Source organism: Trichomycterus rosablanca, chromosome 1 (genome assembly GCF_030014385.1).
Source record: "Trichomycterus rosablanca isolate fTriRos1 chromosome 1, fTriRos1.hap1, whole genome shotgun sequence".
Classification (NCBI taxonomy): Eukaryota; Metazoa; Chordata; class Actinopteri; order Siluriformes; family Trichomycteridae; genus Trichomycterus; species Trichomycterus rosablanca.
Genome location: NC_085988.1, coordinates 13,484,958 through 13,504,012, shown reverse-complemented (window position 1 = coordinate 13,504,012; position 19,055 = coordinate 13,484,958). Strand labels below are relative to the sequence as shown.

Sequence of the window (19,055 nt, the reverse complement as noted above, 5' to 3'; positions counted from 1 at the left end):
ATAAAAAAATAGTATAAATAAGTACAATCGAGAAACTTTCCAGCAACCAGACATGGGTGTCACATCAACCCAACATCTGCATATAAGGAAAAAATAATAGTTCAGTTCAGTGCGTCACTGGGTTTACCACTGAATAACAAATTGACATCAAATCATCCACTACTTTTTAAACAGTAAAGTAAAACAATGTATATAAACAACAGTTCCAGTAGATCCAGAAATATGCATGTTGGGATATCCCAACCATCTCGAACATTTACAGTGCCACCTCATACGACTGCAAGTTGAGGATCTCCGCAGCCAGTTTTTGAGCGTCCATCAGGTTGGGAAACATGTCCATCACTCTGTCTACAAGACAGGAATTAAAAACAGCACGTAGCTTCTTCCTGACCTGCTCCCTTTCTGGGCGCATTGGTGGGTTCCAGGGGTTGGTATCACCCTGCACTGGTCCTGGAGGAGGATGGGGATAAGCTTGGTATGGTTCTGACCAGTAACCACTGTGAGGGGGAGGCACGCTGGTGTGGTGGTAATTACAGGGTACGCTAAATTGTCCAAAGTTTACTGCTGGGTATCCTCCATATGAGTGATAATGTGGGTGAGAGTGCAGCATGACATTCGGAGTTTGGGATGAAGCCATTGCCACATTGTGGTGATGGTACCCTGGATTAGAGCTCATGGACTGTACAGAGCAGCAGCTGCAGGATGGTGGGTATCTGTACCATCCATCTGAGTGATGCTTGGGCTTTCTTGGTTTTCCTCTACATTTGTGCTCACAGTGGGACTCATATGAGCCCAAACCTGAGTCTAGATACTCATGAGATGAAGAAGGGATGGAGTCCTGACCTGTTTGGAAGTATTGCCCAGGTCGATCACGTTTTGAAGGGGACTTGGGTGAAGCAGAATGCGGGATGTTCTTTATCAGTGGGACGTTCTCGCTTGTGTGGGATTTGTTCAGTGGTCCAATGTGATCTAGACTAAGTTTTTGCTCCAATACCTCCTCAAGAGAGGCGCCATGAGTGGGACCTGAGCTGGTTGAGGATGGCCCATGTGAAAGTGAGGGCATCTTTGCTTTTTCTCGCAGTTCATCTGCCAAGGAACGATGGGACTGCTTGGCACGTCCTGGGTGGCTGAACTTGCACTTGATACCATAGGTGCATTTCTTACCTGAGGACAAAAGAGAATGTGTTTAAATATGACAATAAATATGTATTCTATTGTGTTAGAGCTTTAAATATGACTCCGGGTTGTGTGTGTGTGTGTGTGTGTGTGTGTGTGTGTATGTGTGTGTGTGGTATCATCAGGTATTGTTGACTACATATCCCAGATTCCCTTGTACTGCTTTATCCTTCACAAGATGGTGCAGCCATGAATGATATACAATGCCATACACTCACTCTCACTTACTCACTCACTTTCTTAACCACTTATCCAATTAGGGTCGCAGAAGGGTGCTGGAACCTATCCCAGCTTTTCAATGGCCGCAAGGCACACAGTAACACCCTGGAGGGGGCGCCAGTCCATCGCAGGGCATACAGACATACACACACACACACATGCACACACCAATTCACCTATAGGGCAATTCAGTGTCTCCAGTTTACCTTACTGCATGTTTTTGGACTGTAGGAGGAAACCGGAGCTCCCGGAGGAAACCCACACACACACGGGAAGAACATGCAAACTACGCACAGAAAGGACCTGGACCGCCCCGCCTAGGGAAAGAACCCAGGACCTTCTTGCTGTGAGGCCACAGTGCTACCCACCAAGCCACCGTGCCGCCCTGTACGAATACACGAATGCAACAGTTTTACTTTTCTTTACCCAAGATTGTAAAGAAGCAATATTTTAAATATAAAAAAAAAAAAAAAAATGATTTAATTTCAAATTAACAGTGAACAGCCGCTTTGTTCAGCGCTTCGCTTGAGTGGTGCAGTAAGACGGCATCAAAGTGTGAATATGAGACGAATCTGCATTTGTGTGAAATAAGAGAGTCTAAAACACTTATCTTTAAAAAAAAGCTTAACATGACTTTAATATTTTAAAATTATGACATAGAAACACTAAACCTCTCTTAATTATTACTGCTCATAAGTTCTCTCCACTAATTAAATTAAGTAAGGTTAGGTAAGGTTTCCCATACATCCTTATGGGAAAAAATACCTTGAAACTCAACGCCATTGACATTGTGAGTTTCAAGGTACCACTGTATATGCAAACTTTAAAGACCTTTGGTGATAAAAATCCCAGGAAATTAGCCATTTCTGACATATTTAAACCAGTCATTCCAAAACCAACATGCATGTCAGAAAACCAGTGGTAGCTCAGTGATTAACGTACTAGATTAGTAATTAGAAGGTTGCCGGTTGAAGCCCCAACACCAGCAAGTTGCAGCCATCAATTGCTTTCCTTGTATTTAAATAAAAGCGCCTGCTAATTGCTGCAAATGTGAATCCAGCCTTTACATTCTATAAAAACTTAATGCAACATTAAACATGTACAGTAATTGGCAAATCTTTATAAGGAGCCATAATATTTACAATCCAATGGCACAATGCATGAGGACAAATTTGGGTTCATTCTTTTTTATTAAGTGCTTTTTTTCTGCAAGCGTGCGACCGTACCTGCATGAGGCATTAAAAAACAATGCTTATGTGATCGTATGTCACCCCTCACGTCTGTTGTGGATGTTTTTGCCAAACAATTACGACTAACTGAGATTTACTGAAATGGAGTCACATCAATCAGTCATCAGAAGTGTACACATCAGAAGGGATTAGATATCCATTAGTAGCTGTAACTACATGTTCTGGAGCTTACTGGATTACAAAATTTGCATACGATTCATGGTTAGAAACCAGAGCAGACATGTTCACCTACCGTATGGGCACGGCAGCTTTTTAGGAGCTCGTGGAGTCTTGCGGAGAAAGTTTTCCAGAGTGGGTCCGTGTCTGCCGAGGGGATCGTCTGGAAGCATGAACCTTTAGAAACAGACAGAAAGAGGTGGGATCGATATGATTACCATAGTGGTCACTACTTAGTAATGTTCTGTAAACAAATTTTAGTTCGGTTTTTTATGGGGGGCACTTAGGAGTGCCTAGATGAAACAAAACTGATTCTCTATGCATCTCGATCCTATACATCAGTGGGGACGACTACCTGTCCAGAGGGGTGGGACATTACGAGATTCATTTTTCACCAACAGGATACATAGTTGATTAGTCTTGCTGACCACGCACACGCGCATGTTTAATGTTATCCAGCTCAGTCTGTAAAAAAGCTGTTGGCTAGCAACACTTCAAAATAATGCTAACAGTGAAGACAAATTGGTGACAAAAACAATGACTGTATTGTTTCAGCCGAGGACTCCTCTAGCGAGGCTGTCCATTCCGATAGCACCGATGTTGATAAGCAATGTACATGATGTGATTCCAAACAGGTGATGTCAACCAGTGATTATAATCATGGTTTGGTACAAAAGCAGCATCCAGGAAAGGCTGAGTCTTTCCTGGAGCAAAGATGATCAGAGGATCTCCAGTTTATCAACAAATGGAAGAGAAAATGATTGAAATGTTTAAAAATAATGAACCTCAAAGAAAGATTGGAAGGGATTTACATATTTCTCCCTCTACAGTGCATAATATCATTAAACCATTCGAGGAATCGGGAGGAATTTCAGTGCGTAAAGGCCAAGGGCGCAAGCTTAAGCTGAACGCTCGTGATCTTCGATCCCTCAGACGGCATCAAGAACCACCACTCAACAATAGCTGATATAACCACATGGGTGAGGGATTACTTTGGCAAACCTTTATCAAGCTCTACAATACAGAGTTACTGCACCAATGATACTTAAATCTTTACTGTGCAAAATAGAAGCCTTATGTTAACCATGTCCAGAAACTGCATCGACTTCTCTGGACTCAAAGGCATCTAGGATGGACCACCACACAGTGGAAACGTGTATTGTGGTCAGATGAATCAACATTCCAGGTCTTTTTTTGAAAAAATGGACACCTTGTTCTCCGGACATGAATGTAACCAAAGTGTAAAACATGACGTTAAAATCCTAATAAATAAACAAGCTTAATCTAATATTCAAATGTTTTTCTCAGTGTAACATACTTGTCATTGACAAACGAGTACATAAGCAGCCTCTCCTCTATGAAGCGTTTCCACTCTGGCCTTTCCCCCTGCAGGTCCCGATAGGTATCGTTGGATACGATGATGCCGTCCGACTCGTACGCCAGCTTGACGATGAAGCGGTCATCGTAGCATACCACCCGCTTTCCTGCCACGCGTCTCGATGGAGTAAAAACCAGAATCTTTTTCTTTTCCAGCTCCCGAAGTATGTGCTGATCTGTTGAAAAGAACACAAATAATGGAGGTATATATTTCAATCATACAAAAGATGCCCTATTTATGTGTCTTATTCTAGTGAAATGTAGTTTTTACATATACAGTTTAAAAGTTTGTGAATCCTAACCTAGATTTTAGTATTTAATACTGATAAAACTTGTTCTGATCTTAATTAACCAAAATATCTTCATTAAACACAAGGCTTTAAATCAGCCTGTACTGTAAGTGAATAATCAATGTGTTTAGGAAGGAGAAAGCACATTTGAGCTGAACGTGTCTGTATATCATTATGACTTAAATAAAAGTCACACAAATCATATTTTACAAATAACCGCTTATTGCCTTTAGAAAGCACCTTTTTAACCATAGTGAATTTTTGCTGCCCTTATTCTAAAGTGAATTACTACATGCTGGTTTGAGCCAGTCAGCCTGTGTGATATAGAAGGTAATTAATTAGAAGGTACCTGAGCAAGTTTATAATGGTTGCTTAAGGGTGTGGCACCTTAACCAAACCAAATATTTTACTTAATTAAATAAAAATAATTATCAGATTATTCAGAAGTCTAATTTTCACTATGATGACGAGGGTTTTAAGTGTTTTACTTTTTATATAATTTACCTTAATTTACCACTTACAAGCTTGCTTCAAACAACATCTCATTGTATTTGTACAGTGACAATAAAGATACACAGACCAGGCATAACATCATGACCACTGACAGGTGAAGTGAATAACACTGATTATCTCTTTATCACGGCACCTGTTAGTGGGGGGATATATTAGACAGCAAGTGAACATTTTATCCTCAAAGTTGATGTTAGAAGCCGGAAAAATGGGCGAGGGTGAGGATTTAGGTGAGTTTGACAAGGGCCAGATTGTGATAGCTAGACGACTGGGTCAGAGCATCTCCAAAACTGCAGCTCTTGTGGGGTGTTCCCGGTCTGCAGTGGTCAGTATCTATCAACACTGGTCCAAGGAAGGAACAGTGGTAAACCGGCGACAGGGTCATGGGCGGCCAAGGGTCATTAATGCACGTGGGGAGCGAAGGCTGGCCCGTGTGGTCCGATCCAACAGACGGGCTACTGTAGCTCCAATTGCTGAAGAAGTTAATGCTGGTTCTGGTGTAAGAATACACAGTGCATCACAGTTGCAGGGCTGTTTGGCAGCAAAGGAAGACCAACACAATATTAGGAAGGTGGTCATAATGTTATGCCTGATCGGTGTACACTCATTACAGAACAGAATACATTCAGGAAAGGTCAGGATACATTTACATTTAAAGCATTTGGCAGATGCTTTTATACAATCCAAGCATTGAAGGTTAAGGGCACTGCTCAAGGGCCCAACAGTGGGAACCTTGCAGTGCAGGGGCTTAAACCAGCAACCTTTTGATTACTAGTCCAGCACCTTAACCACTGAGTTATGGCTTTAAGTAGACGCTTTTAGCTTAAGCAACTTAAAACCTAAGCAATTAAAGGTTACGGAGTCTTGCTCAAAGCCCCAACACTGGCCTCTTGCAGTCATAGCAAATAAAATTTAAGCTGACCTTGGTTGCACTCTTTTGACTATTTTATTTTCACTTTGTTTCCACCCACCTTCAAGCTAATTATGTTTACTAGTTTTTTCAGACATTAAATTGTGTTAGAGGTAAAGTCTGGTCCTGCCAGCAGACCAAGGTCATAAAATTTGCATATTGTAATGGAAACCACAGATAAAAACCCTGCAGGTGTCACTTAACTACCTTATGTATTGTTCCAACCACATGAAAAAATCCCAGCAATGATGTTTTGCAGTGTGTGTGTGTACAAAGCGCATCATGTCAACAGTTGTTGACAGCTGTTGGCGGTGCATTGGTACAGGAAATTTCTTTCTGACACACATTGGTCCTCCTCATACCGGTTCAAACATGTTGAATGTCACAGTCTATCTGACTACAATGTGCATCCCTTAATGGCACTACTCTTCTCAAACTGGCTTCAGGACAGTGAGCTAAGTGTACTAGTGGCCTCCCCAGTCCCCAGATATGCACTCTTCACAATTTACCTCCCAATATAGTCGTATCCAATTACCCGATTGCATTACGCTTCCTTTCTACCGATGCTGATCCCCACTTCTGATTGAGGAGAGCGAGACTGACACTAACTCCAGCAGCATTGCTGTGTCTTAACCACTCATACCAGCGCAACACACACTAACACACCATCACCATGTCAGTGTCACTGCAGTGCTGAGAATGATCCACCACCTAAATAATACCTGCTCTGTAGGGGTCCTGACCATTCAAGAACAGCATGAAAGAGGGCTAACAAAGCATGCAGAGCAACAGGTGGACTACAGTCAGTAATTGTAGAACTACAAAGTGCGTCTATATGGTAAGTGGAGCTGATAAAATGGACAGTGAGTGTAGAAACAAGGAGGTGGTCATAATGTTATGGCTGATCAGTGTATGTAAATGAAACATTTTGGTTGTTTTTTTGCATTGTTGTTCTTCTCTTGTCCTGTCACCTGTTATGCAAAACCTAAATAAAAAGAATGTTCAAAATAAAAGAAGAGGAAGTGCAAAAAAATTGCCCTGTTGTTGATACTGCTATTGTTTACAGTTGTGATGGTGTATTTGCTCTCAGTGTCTGGTGGGGTATAACATCACAGCCTCGCCCCCAGCGAGTGTCTCTTCCTAATTTCACCAGTACCCTTGTGCAGTTGGAAGCAGACAACAGTACGTTTAGTTTGGCACAGTTAATTCTGGATTTGGATGAGTACCCTATTGTACTGTAGGGAAATATGCAATGAAGCACATGTCACCATGGGGGGTTGGAACCTTTGGAACATTTAAGGTCGAGGGTTTTTATACACATGCACTGTAGAACTGTTCATTTCTTTTGTAAACAATGACAGAAATGAGAAAAATAAAATAACGTCCTCTTAAATTATAGGTCTTTATTTATTTGTATTAACCGCTTTAACCTGGTCAGGGTGGCGACAGGTCCGCTTCCACCAGGAAACGCTGGTCAGGACAGTAATCCATTGCAGGACTTTGGCTACCGACTTTCCTTCTTAAACATAGCCAATCATGTCTGTGTAGACACCCGGCTGGCCAGTATCATCGGTGGGATCAAACCAGGATCTCAGCAGTGGTGGGTGCCTGTTTTTTATTCATTAGGGCCCATCACTGACTTCTTTAAACAAACAAACCTCAACTTATTATTTATTCATTCATTCACTGTCTGTTTCACCACTGCTTTATCATATTTAGGGTCGCGGTGGGTCTGATTCATTGGGCATAAGGCAGGAAACACCCCGGACAGGTCACCAGTCTATCACAGGGCAAACACACACTCACACACACACTCATAGCTAGGGGGTAGTTTGGTATCTCCAATTAACCTGACTGTATGTCTTCGGACTGTACGAGAACAAAGGACCCAGGCCGCTCCACCTGTGAATCAAACCCAGAACCCTCTTGCTGTGAGCCAAAAGTGCTACCCACTGAGCCATTGTGCCACCCTATAAATCTCAACTAACAGCATAAAATGCAACAGGTTTTAATTAGTAATAATTTCCACCCATTATAAAAGTAAATCAACATTCAGTAACCAGGTGGGAAATAATAAATATACACTATCACCCAGCAACATAGAGAACCACCATTAGCAACAAGAGCTCGTTATCTGTAGGATTTAATCAGTCCCTTACATCGTTTTGGAGAAATTCTGGCCCACATTTGCTTATGTACAGCCTATGTACAGCTCTCTTAAAACCACACAGACACGGGGAGAACATACAAACTCCACACAGAAAGGACCCAGACTATTCCACCTGCGAATCGATCCCAGGACCCTCTTGCTGTGAGCCAAAAGTGCTACCCACTGAGCCATTGTGCCACCCTATAAATCTCAACGAACAGCATAAAATGCAACAGGTTTTAATTAGTAATAATTTCCACCCATTATAAAAGTAAATCAACATTCAGTAACCAGGTGGGAAATAAAAAATACACACTATCACATGACAACATGGAGAACCACCATTAGCAGCAAGAGCTCGTTATCTGTAGGAGTTAATCAGTCCCTTACATCGTTTTGGAGAAATTCTCACCCACATTTGCCTATGTACAGCTCTTTTAAAATCCCACCACAGCATTTCAGTGGGGTTGAGGTCTGGATGTTAACTTGGCCATTCATTTCAACATCGATGTGAGGCCATCTGTCCTGGGTCACACAACATGGCTAGGATCCCAAGCACAGCCGCATATCAACATATGAATAACTAGAAAAAAAACGAGCATGCACATTGACGGGGGCGGCACGGTGGCTTAGTGGGTAGCACTGTCGCCTCACAGCAAAAAGGTCAATTGTTAGGTTAATTGGAGACACTGAATTGCCCTATAAGTGAATGGGTGTGTGTATGTGTGTGTGTGTCTGCCCTGCGATGGACTGGCGCCCCATCCAGGGTGTTACTGTGTGCCTTGCGCCTATTGAAAAGCTGGGATAGGCTCCAAGCAAACCCCCACACCCCACCTGCGACACTAATTGGATAAGAAAATGAATGAATGAATGAATGTCGGCGGGGGCATGCGATAGTCTGAGGCTCCCCTCAGACATGGTTTGGGTCGGAAAGGGCAGAAGAAGTTACAACTGGGGAATCTGATGCGACTAACTTGGAGGGTAAATGCAAAAACGGAGTAAAGAAATTAATAAAAATGTAATGATGACTTGTGACCCCTGTCTGCACCTTAAGCGCCCCCACCTGAGGCATCGACCCCAAGGCTGAGAACTTATGAGTCTTTGTGAATCATTCAGCTTTGCTTGTGTGCAGCCGTCAAACACGGTGCAGTATAATACATCTATAACTTATTCAAAAGGGTCGTTTATCATCCTAACGTCTGTTGTCTTGACAACTGTTGATTTGTTCTATTTTAGCGACCTGTTCTTTCTCCAAATAGAAGAAAGCTCTGGGTGGGAACGCCTTTCCAAACATTTTTTTTCTTAGTAACAGACAGTAATTACAGTCTAAGAAAAACATAGCGTGTAAAGTATGAAGAGCAGGAACTGGTGTGTGTGACTGCTTCACCAATATGCAAATTACATGACAAAGGCAAGACTGAGCAGCATCAGTTCTGCAAGAATGCTGTTTAGAAAGCCGTGAACACATAGCACAGGCATTAAAGCTTGTACGCATTTCTCTGGATTGTCTTGTAGCGCTATTTCTTACTTTATGGTGACGATGGGTGTCAGGTTTTATATTACAAATGATCAAATACAATATTTACCACAATAGTAAGTTAGCTAGTTAGTAAATCTCATTTCAAATATTTAACATACAGTATACACCGAACGGGCATAACATTATGACCACCTTCCTGATATTGTGTTGGTCCCCTTTTGCTGCCAAAACAGCCCTGAACTGAGCCCTGTGTCTAGCCATCACAATTTGGCCCTTGTCAAACTCGCTCAAATCCTCATGCTTCTAACATCAACTTTGAGAATAAAATGTTCACTTGCTGCTTAATATATCCCACCTACTAACAGGTGCTGTGATGAAGAGATAATCAGTAAGGGTTAGGGATGGCCACTGCATACCTGATTTGGCACAGTTTTACACCGGTTATTTTTCCTGATGCAACCCTCCTTATTTTATTTGGGTGTGGGACCAGCACTGCCATACGACCACAGCAAAGAATGTTTAGGTGATAAGTGTGTTTTGTAGTTAAAAAGTGGTTTGTTTACATGTAAATAGTTATATTCCTAATGCTGCAGCCGATGGCACATTTTGTGTTCATTTTCATGTTAAATTTATAAGTTATGTTTTTGTTAAATGTGTCGTGTTAGGTGGTGTGTGTCTGTTCTCTGCTTGTTCAGCAACAGTAGGAGTGATCTGTGTAATGCAGATCTAGCCTCTTCTTTGTGCTTTTGTATTTGCCTTAAAGTGATTAAATAAAGAGTGCTGCCTCCTACAGTTTAAAGAGCAGAATTGTTTCCTTCCTTCTCAGGGATGCCACATTGGTGTGTTAAAGATGTTATTGTTTATGCTTATACATGTATTGTTTGGTAAAGGTTGCGAGTTTGAATCCTGGCTCGGCCATGCAGCTACTGTTGGGCTCTTAACCGAGGCCACTTAACCCTGTGTGCTCCAGGTGGCGCCATTCAATGGCTGACCCTTCGCTCTGACCCCAGCTTTCAAACGAGCTGGGATATGTGGAAAAAGAATTTTGTTGTACTGTACATCTGTATATGTATATATAAAGGCGTTTGTCTTTTCTATAGTTTGTGTTCATAATGATAAGTACAAAGTCACTGTTGGTGTCACAGTTGTTATGGTGTGTAAGATTGCAAGGCACTAGCACATACTTCACTGCATCTGGGTGAACATGTGCATGCATGCTGGGTGTGTGTGTGTGTGTGTGTGTGTGTGTGTGTGTGAGGTTGTGGTTTTGTGTTTCATTTCTTAAAAAAAAAAAAAGCTACATCATGTGCTCAAAGTATGTGGACACCTGACAATATAGACACTAGACCATTTCAAAACCATGGGCATTAATATGGATATAACAGCCTCCACCCTTCGTGGTGGCTTTGCACAAGACTCACAACACTTGTGAGGGCAGGTCATGATGTTGGATAATAAGGCCTGGCTTTCAATCAACACTTCAGTTAATCTCAAAGCTGTTCAGTAGGTTGACTGTGCAGGCCAGTTTCTTCTTTCATTTTATCTGAAATAATTGCTTTTATATTATGCTCCGTAAAGGGTGTGCAACTTGATAAACTGGCTTTTTATTAAGTGGTGCCTTGTGAATTCAATTTTGAGTGTCTCATGTGCTAACACACCACCGCGGAGCGTTGTAATCTCAACAGAGCCATCAATGTGACTGGGCGTCCATACATATACAGTTGGCCTTGTTTGAGGGAGGGAAGGTCGGACAGGGTCTCTTCCCACTCTTCCCAATATGCAATCTCTGGGACTGGTCCAAGCACCTGTGTGAGTTGAGGAGTGAGGGAGGGTCACATGGAGCTGAACATGTCTCTTTGTAAGCAATACAGGTCTGTGTGTGAACCCAACACTGGCAAATGATAAGAAGTGGGCAGTTGTAGCCTAGCGGTTAAGGTACTGGACTAGTAATCAAAAGGTCACTTGTTTAAGCCCCACCACTGCCAGGTTGCCACTGTTGAGCCCTTGAGCAAGGCCCTTAACCCTCTATTGCTTAGACAGTATACTGTCACAGTACTGTAAGTCGCTTTGGATAAAAGTGTCTGCAAAGTGCCGAAAATGTAAATGTAAAGAAGTGGCTGCATATTGGACGTGTGTCAGACGTGTGCCTGTGGTTATCCAGCTCTCCTTACTCAAATCTAGGGATGTGCAGAAGGTGGCATATTCACAATTCGAAATTGGAAATTGGAAATGACTAGATTGGGAGATAAAGGGGGAAACCCAGAAATAAAATACTGAGTGGCTTATGCATCTTTAAGTACTTTACTACCACTACTTTGTTTTTTGGATGGGGGCATTGAAAACCTGAAATCAAACTGAAACCGATTAAACTGATACAAATTTTGTTTAATAAAATGTGTGTTGGGGTTAATAGTTTTGCACAGCACTGTGAATGTTCGTTGTGTTACTAATGTACCTCACTAAAGTGAAAGTGTCCTTAAAGGGAAATGCAAATCATTTCCAAAAACACAATCAACAAGTCTGCTGGTCTCACCAGTGATTGGGACGTCTGGGCGCGGCTGCTCCCGCCTCCACGAGGGCACGAACACGGTGATGTCTGTATGCCCTCGGTCCAGGAAATACTTCACGGCCAGTTGGATTCCCAGGCAGGAGAAAACTTCCTTGTTGCCGTGGCTGAGCAAAGAGAAAGAGAGAAAGCAGGAAGGGAAAATGATGAGGGGAATTCAGGACTAATCATGAGGTGCAGTTAGGCATGTAATAATATGAAATGTGTACAGTTTCATATGCTTGTCACGGATATAAGGTTTTATAGTATCACAGGATAAAGCAGGCATTTAAAAATACATAATCAGGTGCTGAAATAAAAAAAAAAAAGCAAATGTTCTAGTACAGATAGAAGCTAAAGAGGGCGGCACGGTGGCTTAGTGGGTAGCACCGTCGCCTCACAGCAAGAATCCTGGGTTCGATCCCCAGGTGGGGCGGTCCGGGTCCTTTCTGTGTGGAGTTTGCATGTTCTCCCCGTGTCCGCGTGGGTTTCCTCTGGGTGCTCCGGTTTCCTCCCACAGTCCAAAAACATGCCTCCAGGCTAATTGGAAACACTGAATTGTCCTATAGATACCTAGCCGCTAGATCTACAAACCAGTGCATTGTAGTGCTGGTCCCAAGGGGAGGGTTGTGTCAGGAAGGGCATCCGGTGTAAAAATCAATGCGGATCATGATCCGCCGAGAGCCGACCCCTGTGTCTTAGCTTTGTTGTGTTCTTTTCTCTAATATTTACTTTGTAAAACATCCTTGGTTATGTAAAAGGAGCTATATGAATTAAACTTATTATTATGATTATTCATTCATTTATTCATTCTCTGTCTGTTTTACCACTGCTTTATCCTGGTCAGGGTCGCTGTGGGTCCGATTCACTGGGCGAAAAGTGGGAAACACACACACAAACACATAGCTGGGGGGACTTTTAGTATCTCCAATTAACCTGACTTCAGGTCTTTGTACTTGTAGAAGGAAACTGAGGCACCCGAAGGAAACCCACACTGACACAGGGAGAATATGCAAACTCCACACAGAAAGGACCTGGACTGCTCCACCTGGGAATCAAACCCAGGACCTACTTGCTGTGAGGCAACAGTGCCACCACGCATTATTAATAATAATAATAATAATAATAATATTTTTTTATTATTATTGTGTGTATTGCATTTGTAATTTGATAAACTGGCTTTTTTTCAGCTGGTGTTGAAATCTCAACAGAGCCAACAACATGTCTGGGCGTCCACACAAACACAGCTGGCCTTGTCTGAGGAAGGGAAGGTCGGACAGGGTCTCCTCCCGCTCATCCCAATATGCGATCTCAGAGACTGGTACAAGCACCGGTGCGAGTTGTGGTGGTCACACAGAGCTTAGCACGGCTTTCCTTACACGATACGGATCTGTTTGTGAACCCAATGCTGGCAAGAAGCGGCCACAGATTGGACACGTGTCGCAGGGGGCCTGTGGTTATCCTGCTCTCCTTGCTCAGATCGTGGGTTGTGCAAGCAGCAGCGGATTCACAGTTGGAAATAATTAGATTGGGAGAAAAAAAACATGGTTTATGCAGGATTAAACTTCAAACGCACTTAAGTACTTAACTACCACTACTTTGTTTTTTGGATTTTTTAGTACCTCTGCCATACAGGTGATTTATTAATGCAGAAAACTATCAATACTGTTTCCAACACTGTGTTCTAGTCTAGATCTAGATAAAAAACTACATTCTTCAGGCTTCTAATTAGTCTCTTTTGACCAAGTGTGTATGGCTTTGGTCTGGGGTCTGGTGGCTCTTTTGGGGTCACACATGCTGGCCTGTTTATCAAGCAATGTGTTAATCATAAGACATTCAGCCCTCTGGGGTTAGATTGGGGCTTAAGGTCATAAAGCTGTGCATTGACGTTGGGTTTTTTGTCATTCTGCCTCTCACATACGATCACTCAGTTTTGTTAATGGTGGAAGAGGGTGAAAGGGTTAATATCCTGAGAGCTCTCTCATGGGCCATGCTGCTCACTAGGGGTTTATTGACCATAACTTCTGTAAAGACCATGGTAAAGGGCTCTACAAATATAATTGATGTGATTTGACTTTTTATGTTGAGTTTAGTTAGTAAAATAAGTGAATGGCTGTAATACTACAACCCCTGGCAAAAATTATGGAATCACCACTCTTGGAAGATGTTCTGTCAATTGTGTAATTTTGTAGAAAAAAAATTAATCACAGACATGCCACAAAACTATCATTTTTCAAAATGTCAACCTTCTGGCATTAAGAAACAATAAAAAAAAGAAACAAATATAATAGTTGTGGTCAGTCACAATTGCTTTTTTTAGATCAAGTAGAGGAAAAAAATATGGAATCACTCAAATCTGAGGAAAAAATTATGGAATCACTCTGTAATTTGCAGTTTAAAAACAAAACATCTGCAGCAGATTAGATTTGCTAATTATTCTTCAGTTTAAAAAGAGTGCTTACACCTCGGAGAGCTGTTGCACAAAGCAGATTGTCATGAATCATGGTTCCAACACAAGATATGTCAGTTGAAACAAATGAGAGGATTATAAAACTCCTTCAAGAAGATAAATCATTGTGGAATGTCGCAAAAGATGTTGGTTGTTCCCAGTAAGCTGTGTTTAAAATCTGGACCAAGTACAAACAAAATGGGAAGGTTGTAAAAGGGAAGCATACTGGTAGACCAAGTAAGACATCAAAGCATCAAGATAGAAAACTTAAAGCAATATGTCTTGAAAACAGAAAATGCACAACAAAACAAATGAGAAACAAGTGGCCGGAAAGTGGAGTCAATGTCTGTGACTGAACTGTAAGAAATCACCTAAAAGAAATGGGATTTACATACAGAAAAGCCAAACAAAAGCCACCATTAACACCTAAAAAGAAAAGAACAAGGTTAAAGTAGGCTAAAGAAAAGCAATCGTGGACTGTGGGTGACTGGATAAAAGTGATCTTCAGTGATGAATCGCGAATCTGCATTGGGCAAGGTGATGATGCTGGAACTTTTGTTTGGTGTCTGTCCAATGAAATTTATGAAGATAACTGCCTAAAGAAAACATGTTAATTTCCACAGTTGTTGATGATATGGGCCTACATGTCGGGTAAAGGCACAGGGGAGATGGTCTTCAATAAATGACAAAGTCCACATTGAAATTTTGGACGCTTTTCTTATTCCATCAGTTGAAAGGATGTTTGGTGATGATGACTTCATTTTTCAAGATGATAATGCATCTTGCCATAGGGCAAAGGACGTGAAAACTTTCCTTCAAGAAAACATATAATGTCAATGGCATGGCCTGCAAATAGTCCGGATCTCAATCCATTTGAAAATCTCTGGTGAAAATTGAAGAAAATGGTCAATGACAAGGTTCCAACCTGCAAAGCTGATCTGGCAACAGCAAGAGACAGTTGAAGGCAGATTGATGAAGAATACTGTTTGTCATTAGTTAACTCCATGCCTCAGAGAGTTTAAACCATTATAAAAGCCAGAGGTGGTGCAACAAAGTAATAATGGTGCAGTGTTTTCTAATGATTCCATAATTTTTTCCTCAGATTTGAGTGATTCCATATTTTTTTCCTCTACTTGATCTAAAAAAAAAGCAATTGTGACTGACCACAACTATTATATTTGTTTCTTTTTTTATTGTTTCTTAATGCCAGAGGGTTGACAGTTTGAGAAATGATAGTTTTGTGGCATGTCTGTGATTTATTTTTTTTCTACAAAATTAAACAATTTAAAGAACATCTTCCAAGAGTGGTGATTCCATAATTTTTGCCAGGGGTTGTATTACTTACTCACTCACTCACTCACTTTCTTAACCGCTGTAGGATTGCTAGTGTAGGAGACTTTTCTGTGCTGTAGTGTGTTGACAATGTTTGATGTGTGTTTACATATTGAGAGCATTTTGTCCATTTGGAGGATTCCATAATCAATGGAAAAGAGTTGCTTCTCTACACATGTGATCATCTCAAAATGAACAAGTAAAGTATTCTGTTCCCAGTAGTTTGTCTATGTACAGGTTATTTCTGACTTTATAAACTCAGCAAACTCTAAAGATGCTCGGTTACACTAGGAGCATCATAGTGCAAATTAACCAAATTAACCATAACGTAAGGCACTTAAATATTACGAATATTATGAGCGTTATAAATATTGAGAATGAAAAGCGCTAAATCTCTAAACACAAACCCTAAATTTAGAATTTTTACTAAAAATTGCATATTGCACGGGAAAAGGCTCATTTCACGATCCGTGATTTTCACAGCCGTGAATTAGGTAGGGTCTTACCTATCACACATTACAATAAAATTATTGTACAACAGTACAGCACACAATATATGGCTTAGTAGCTTGGAACTGCTATTTTTTCTATTAAGACTGTATACTGGCCAAGGATGGCCGAAGACTAGCACCATGTTTCTTTACACCAGGCAGAGGTGGATTCACACAAATAGCCACATTGCATTTGAAGAGTCACGTTATGCCCCATGTGTTCCAGACGGCATGAGTCAGTGTCACAGCTGCAATGAAGAGAAACTTTATTCGCCCCTTCCCTCTCTCAGGCACCAACAGTTTTACTTGTTGAGTGCTGGGCCAGGCTGGTAGCATCTATGATCTATTTAAATAGTTCGAAAAATTTACAGTGGTGCACTAGCACATTAGACTGCTACACCACAGGGGAAAAAACGACTCTAAATGCAAACTGAGTACAACTTTGTGACATGCATTCTACTTCAAGCCTCATGGAAATAATGGCCTTAATTGATTAGAACTGTTGCTATAAAGTCGGGAGCATCTAATTTACTATAATACATTTTTACACCTGTTAGCAATAATTGTGGCTGACACGTGATCTCAAAAATTAATACTTTTGACCATATGGTGTATATTCTAGTCATACACTAGAAGTCTAATCGAAAAGTAGTTGCAGAAATAATTAAAATCTCAGTACTGACGCCTAGGTGGTGCAGCAGGATATTCCAGTGGATAAGATACTTAACTAGAAATTAGAAGGTCATCAACTCTCAATTGCTCAAATTGTATTCAGTCATAATTGTGAGTCACTTTTGATTAAAGTATCTGTTTAATGCCAGAAATATTAATGTATTGTGAATTTAAGTTTGAATTGATAGATGATGCGTTTTTCTAGATCCTTTGCTAAAGCACCCCAAATTGTGTTCAGGTGCGTCCAACTGACAGCGTCTGCAGCAGACAAAATTGGCCACTAGTCCGTTGAGTGGGGATTGTGGGGTCTTTGACACTTTGTATGGACCATGGTTAGTAGCCCAGGGCGCCTGTACTCTACATGCATGAGACTGGCCTCATGTATGAATCCACTGAAGTACGGGCGACTAAGACATAAGCCACAACATAAACCTTTGCCTTAGGATTTAATAAAATCTTTGAGAGAAAGTACCTGAAGCAAACCCAGATGGATGAAGGAGGGGGTTTCAAAATCCAGTCTTGCACATTCCTCCAACAAAGCTCTTCATTAGGTGAACAGTGATGTTTAAGTAGATAAGGCATTGCATTCTGCACCAGTGAGTTAATGGATTTATTACTATAGTAAGAAGCTTTTTGTTGTGTTCAAAAGAAACAAGGTCAGAATGTCAAGCAGAGGTTAAACACTTTACAGCGGAGGTTAAACAGTAGAGAAGGTTATTATGTGGTTGAGCCAGTTTTTAGAGACACGCTCTACCCTGTCCCAGTCTGACAACATGTTTCCTCAGGGTAGGGAGGAGGGTTTGAAATATTTGCATAAAAGCGGATTTGCATACCATATTTATGAGACATGAGGTATGAGGAGATAGTGGTTTACTTGCCTCAGGACTTCTGGGAACTGTTCTTTTAGACGTAACTGATGCCGTACGTTTCATTAGCATTTAAATGGTGATTGTATGTGCTTGATACATTCTTACTACAGAATATAAAAAATACACTTCTAAGTTATATATTTACAGACACACCACGCAGTGGTAAATTAAGCTAGCTCACTACTGCTGGAATTCAGGGTTTGCATTCTCAGCTGTGCAATCAGTCATCCGAGGATCTACATACTACATACTACACATTATTAGTCTGAGTGTAAGATGGCTTTACTGGGCTTAACCTTGTGATGAATCGGGATCCTGTATGTGGTGTGTTACTGCATTGCACCCTGTGATTACGAGGAAACAGGACCCACAGTAATTCTGACCAGGCTTAAGTGGTGGTAAACATGAAATTGATGATGGTCAGCCATAACATTAAAACCACCTCCTTGTTTCTACACTCACTGTCCATTTTGTCAGCTCCACTTACCATATAGAAGCACTTTGAAGTTCTACAATTACTGACTGTAGTCCATCTGTTTCTCTGCATGCTTTGTTAGCCCCCTTTCATGTTGTTCTTCAATGGTTAAGACTCTCCCAGGACCACTACAGAGCAGGTATTATTTAGGTGGTGGATCATTCTCAGCACTGCAGTGACACTGACATGGTGGTGGTGTGTTAGTGTGTGTTGTGCTGGTATGGGTGGATCAGACACAGCAGCGCTGCTGGAGTTTTTAAGTGGGGTTTTAAGCAGTGGGATATTTCACTAGCACAGGGGTTTGGAACTCTCAATTTGAATCTTAGCTCTGCTACCGATCTATCTATCTATCTATCTATCTATCTATCTATCTATCTATCTATCTATCTATCTATCTATCTATCTATTTATCATCTGTCTATCTATCTATCTATCTATTTATCATCTATCTATCTATCTATCTATCTATCTATCTATCTATCTATTTATCATCTATCTATCTATCTATCTATCTATCTATCTATCTATCTATCTATCTATCTATCTATCTATCTATTTATCATCTATCTATCTATCTATCTGTCTGTCTGTCTGTCTATCTATCTATCTATCTATCTATCTATCTATCTATCTATCTATCTATCTATCTATCTATCATCTATTTATCTATCTATCTATCTATCTATCTACCTATCTATTTATCAT

At 41.1% G+C, this 19,055-nt stretch overlaps 1 protein-coding gene across 1 annotated transcript in view; it reads right to left on the bottom strand.

Moving 5' to 3' along the window:
- Nucleotides 1-256: 256 nt before the first annotated feature.
- Nucleotides 257-19,055, bottom strand: part of zc3h12ab (zinc finger CCCH-type containing 12Ab) — a 22,564-nt gene continuing 3,765 nt past the window's right edge. Inside the window, exons 2-5 of the mRNA XM_062990983.1 lie at nt 12,051-12,190; nt 4,120-4,354; nt 2,878-2,978; nt 257-1,164 (exon numbers count right to left, since the gene is read on the bottom strand). Coding sequence (XP_062847053.1) covers nt 257-1,164; nt 2,878-2,978; nt 4,120-4,354; nt 12,051-12,190 — 1,384 coding nt within the window. The remainder of the gene's footprint in view (nt 1,165-2,877; nt 2,979-4,119; nt 4,355-12,050; nt 12,191-19,055) is intronic.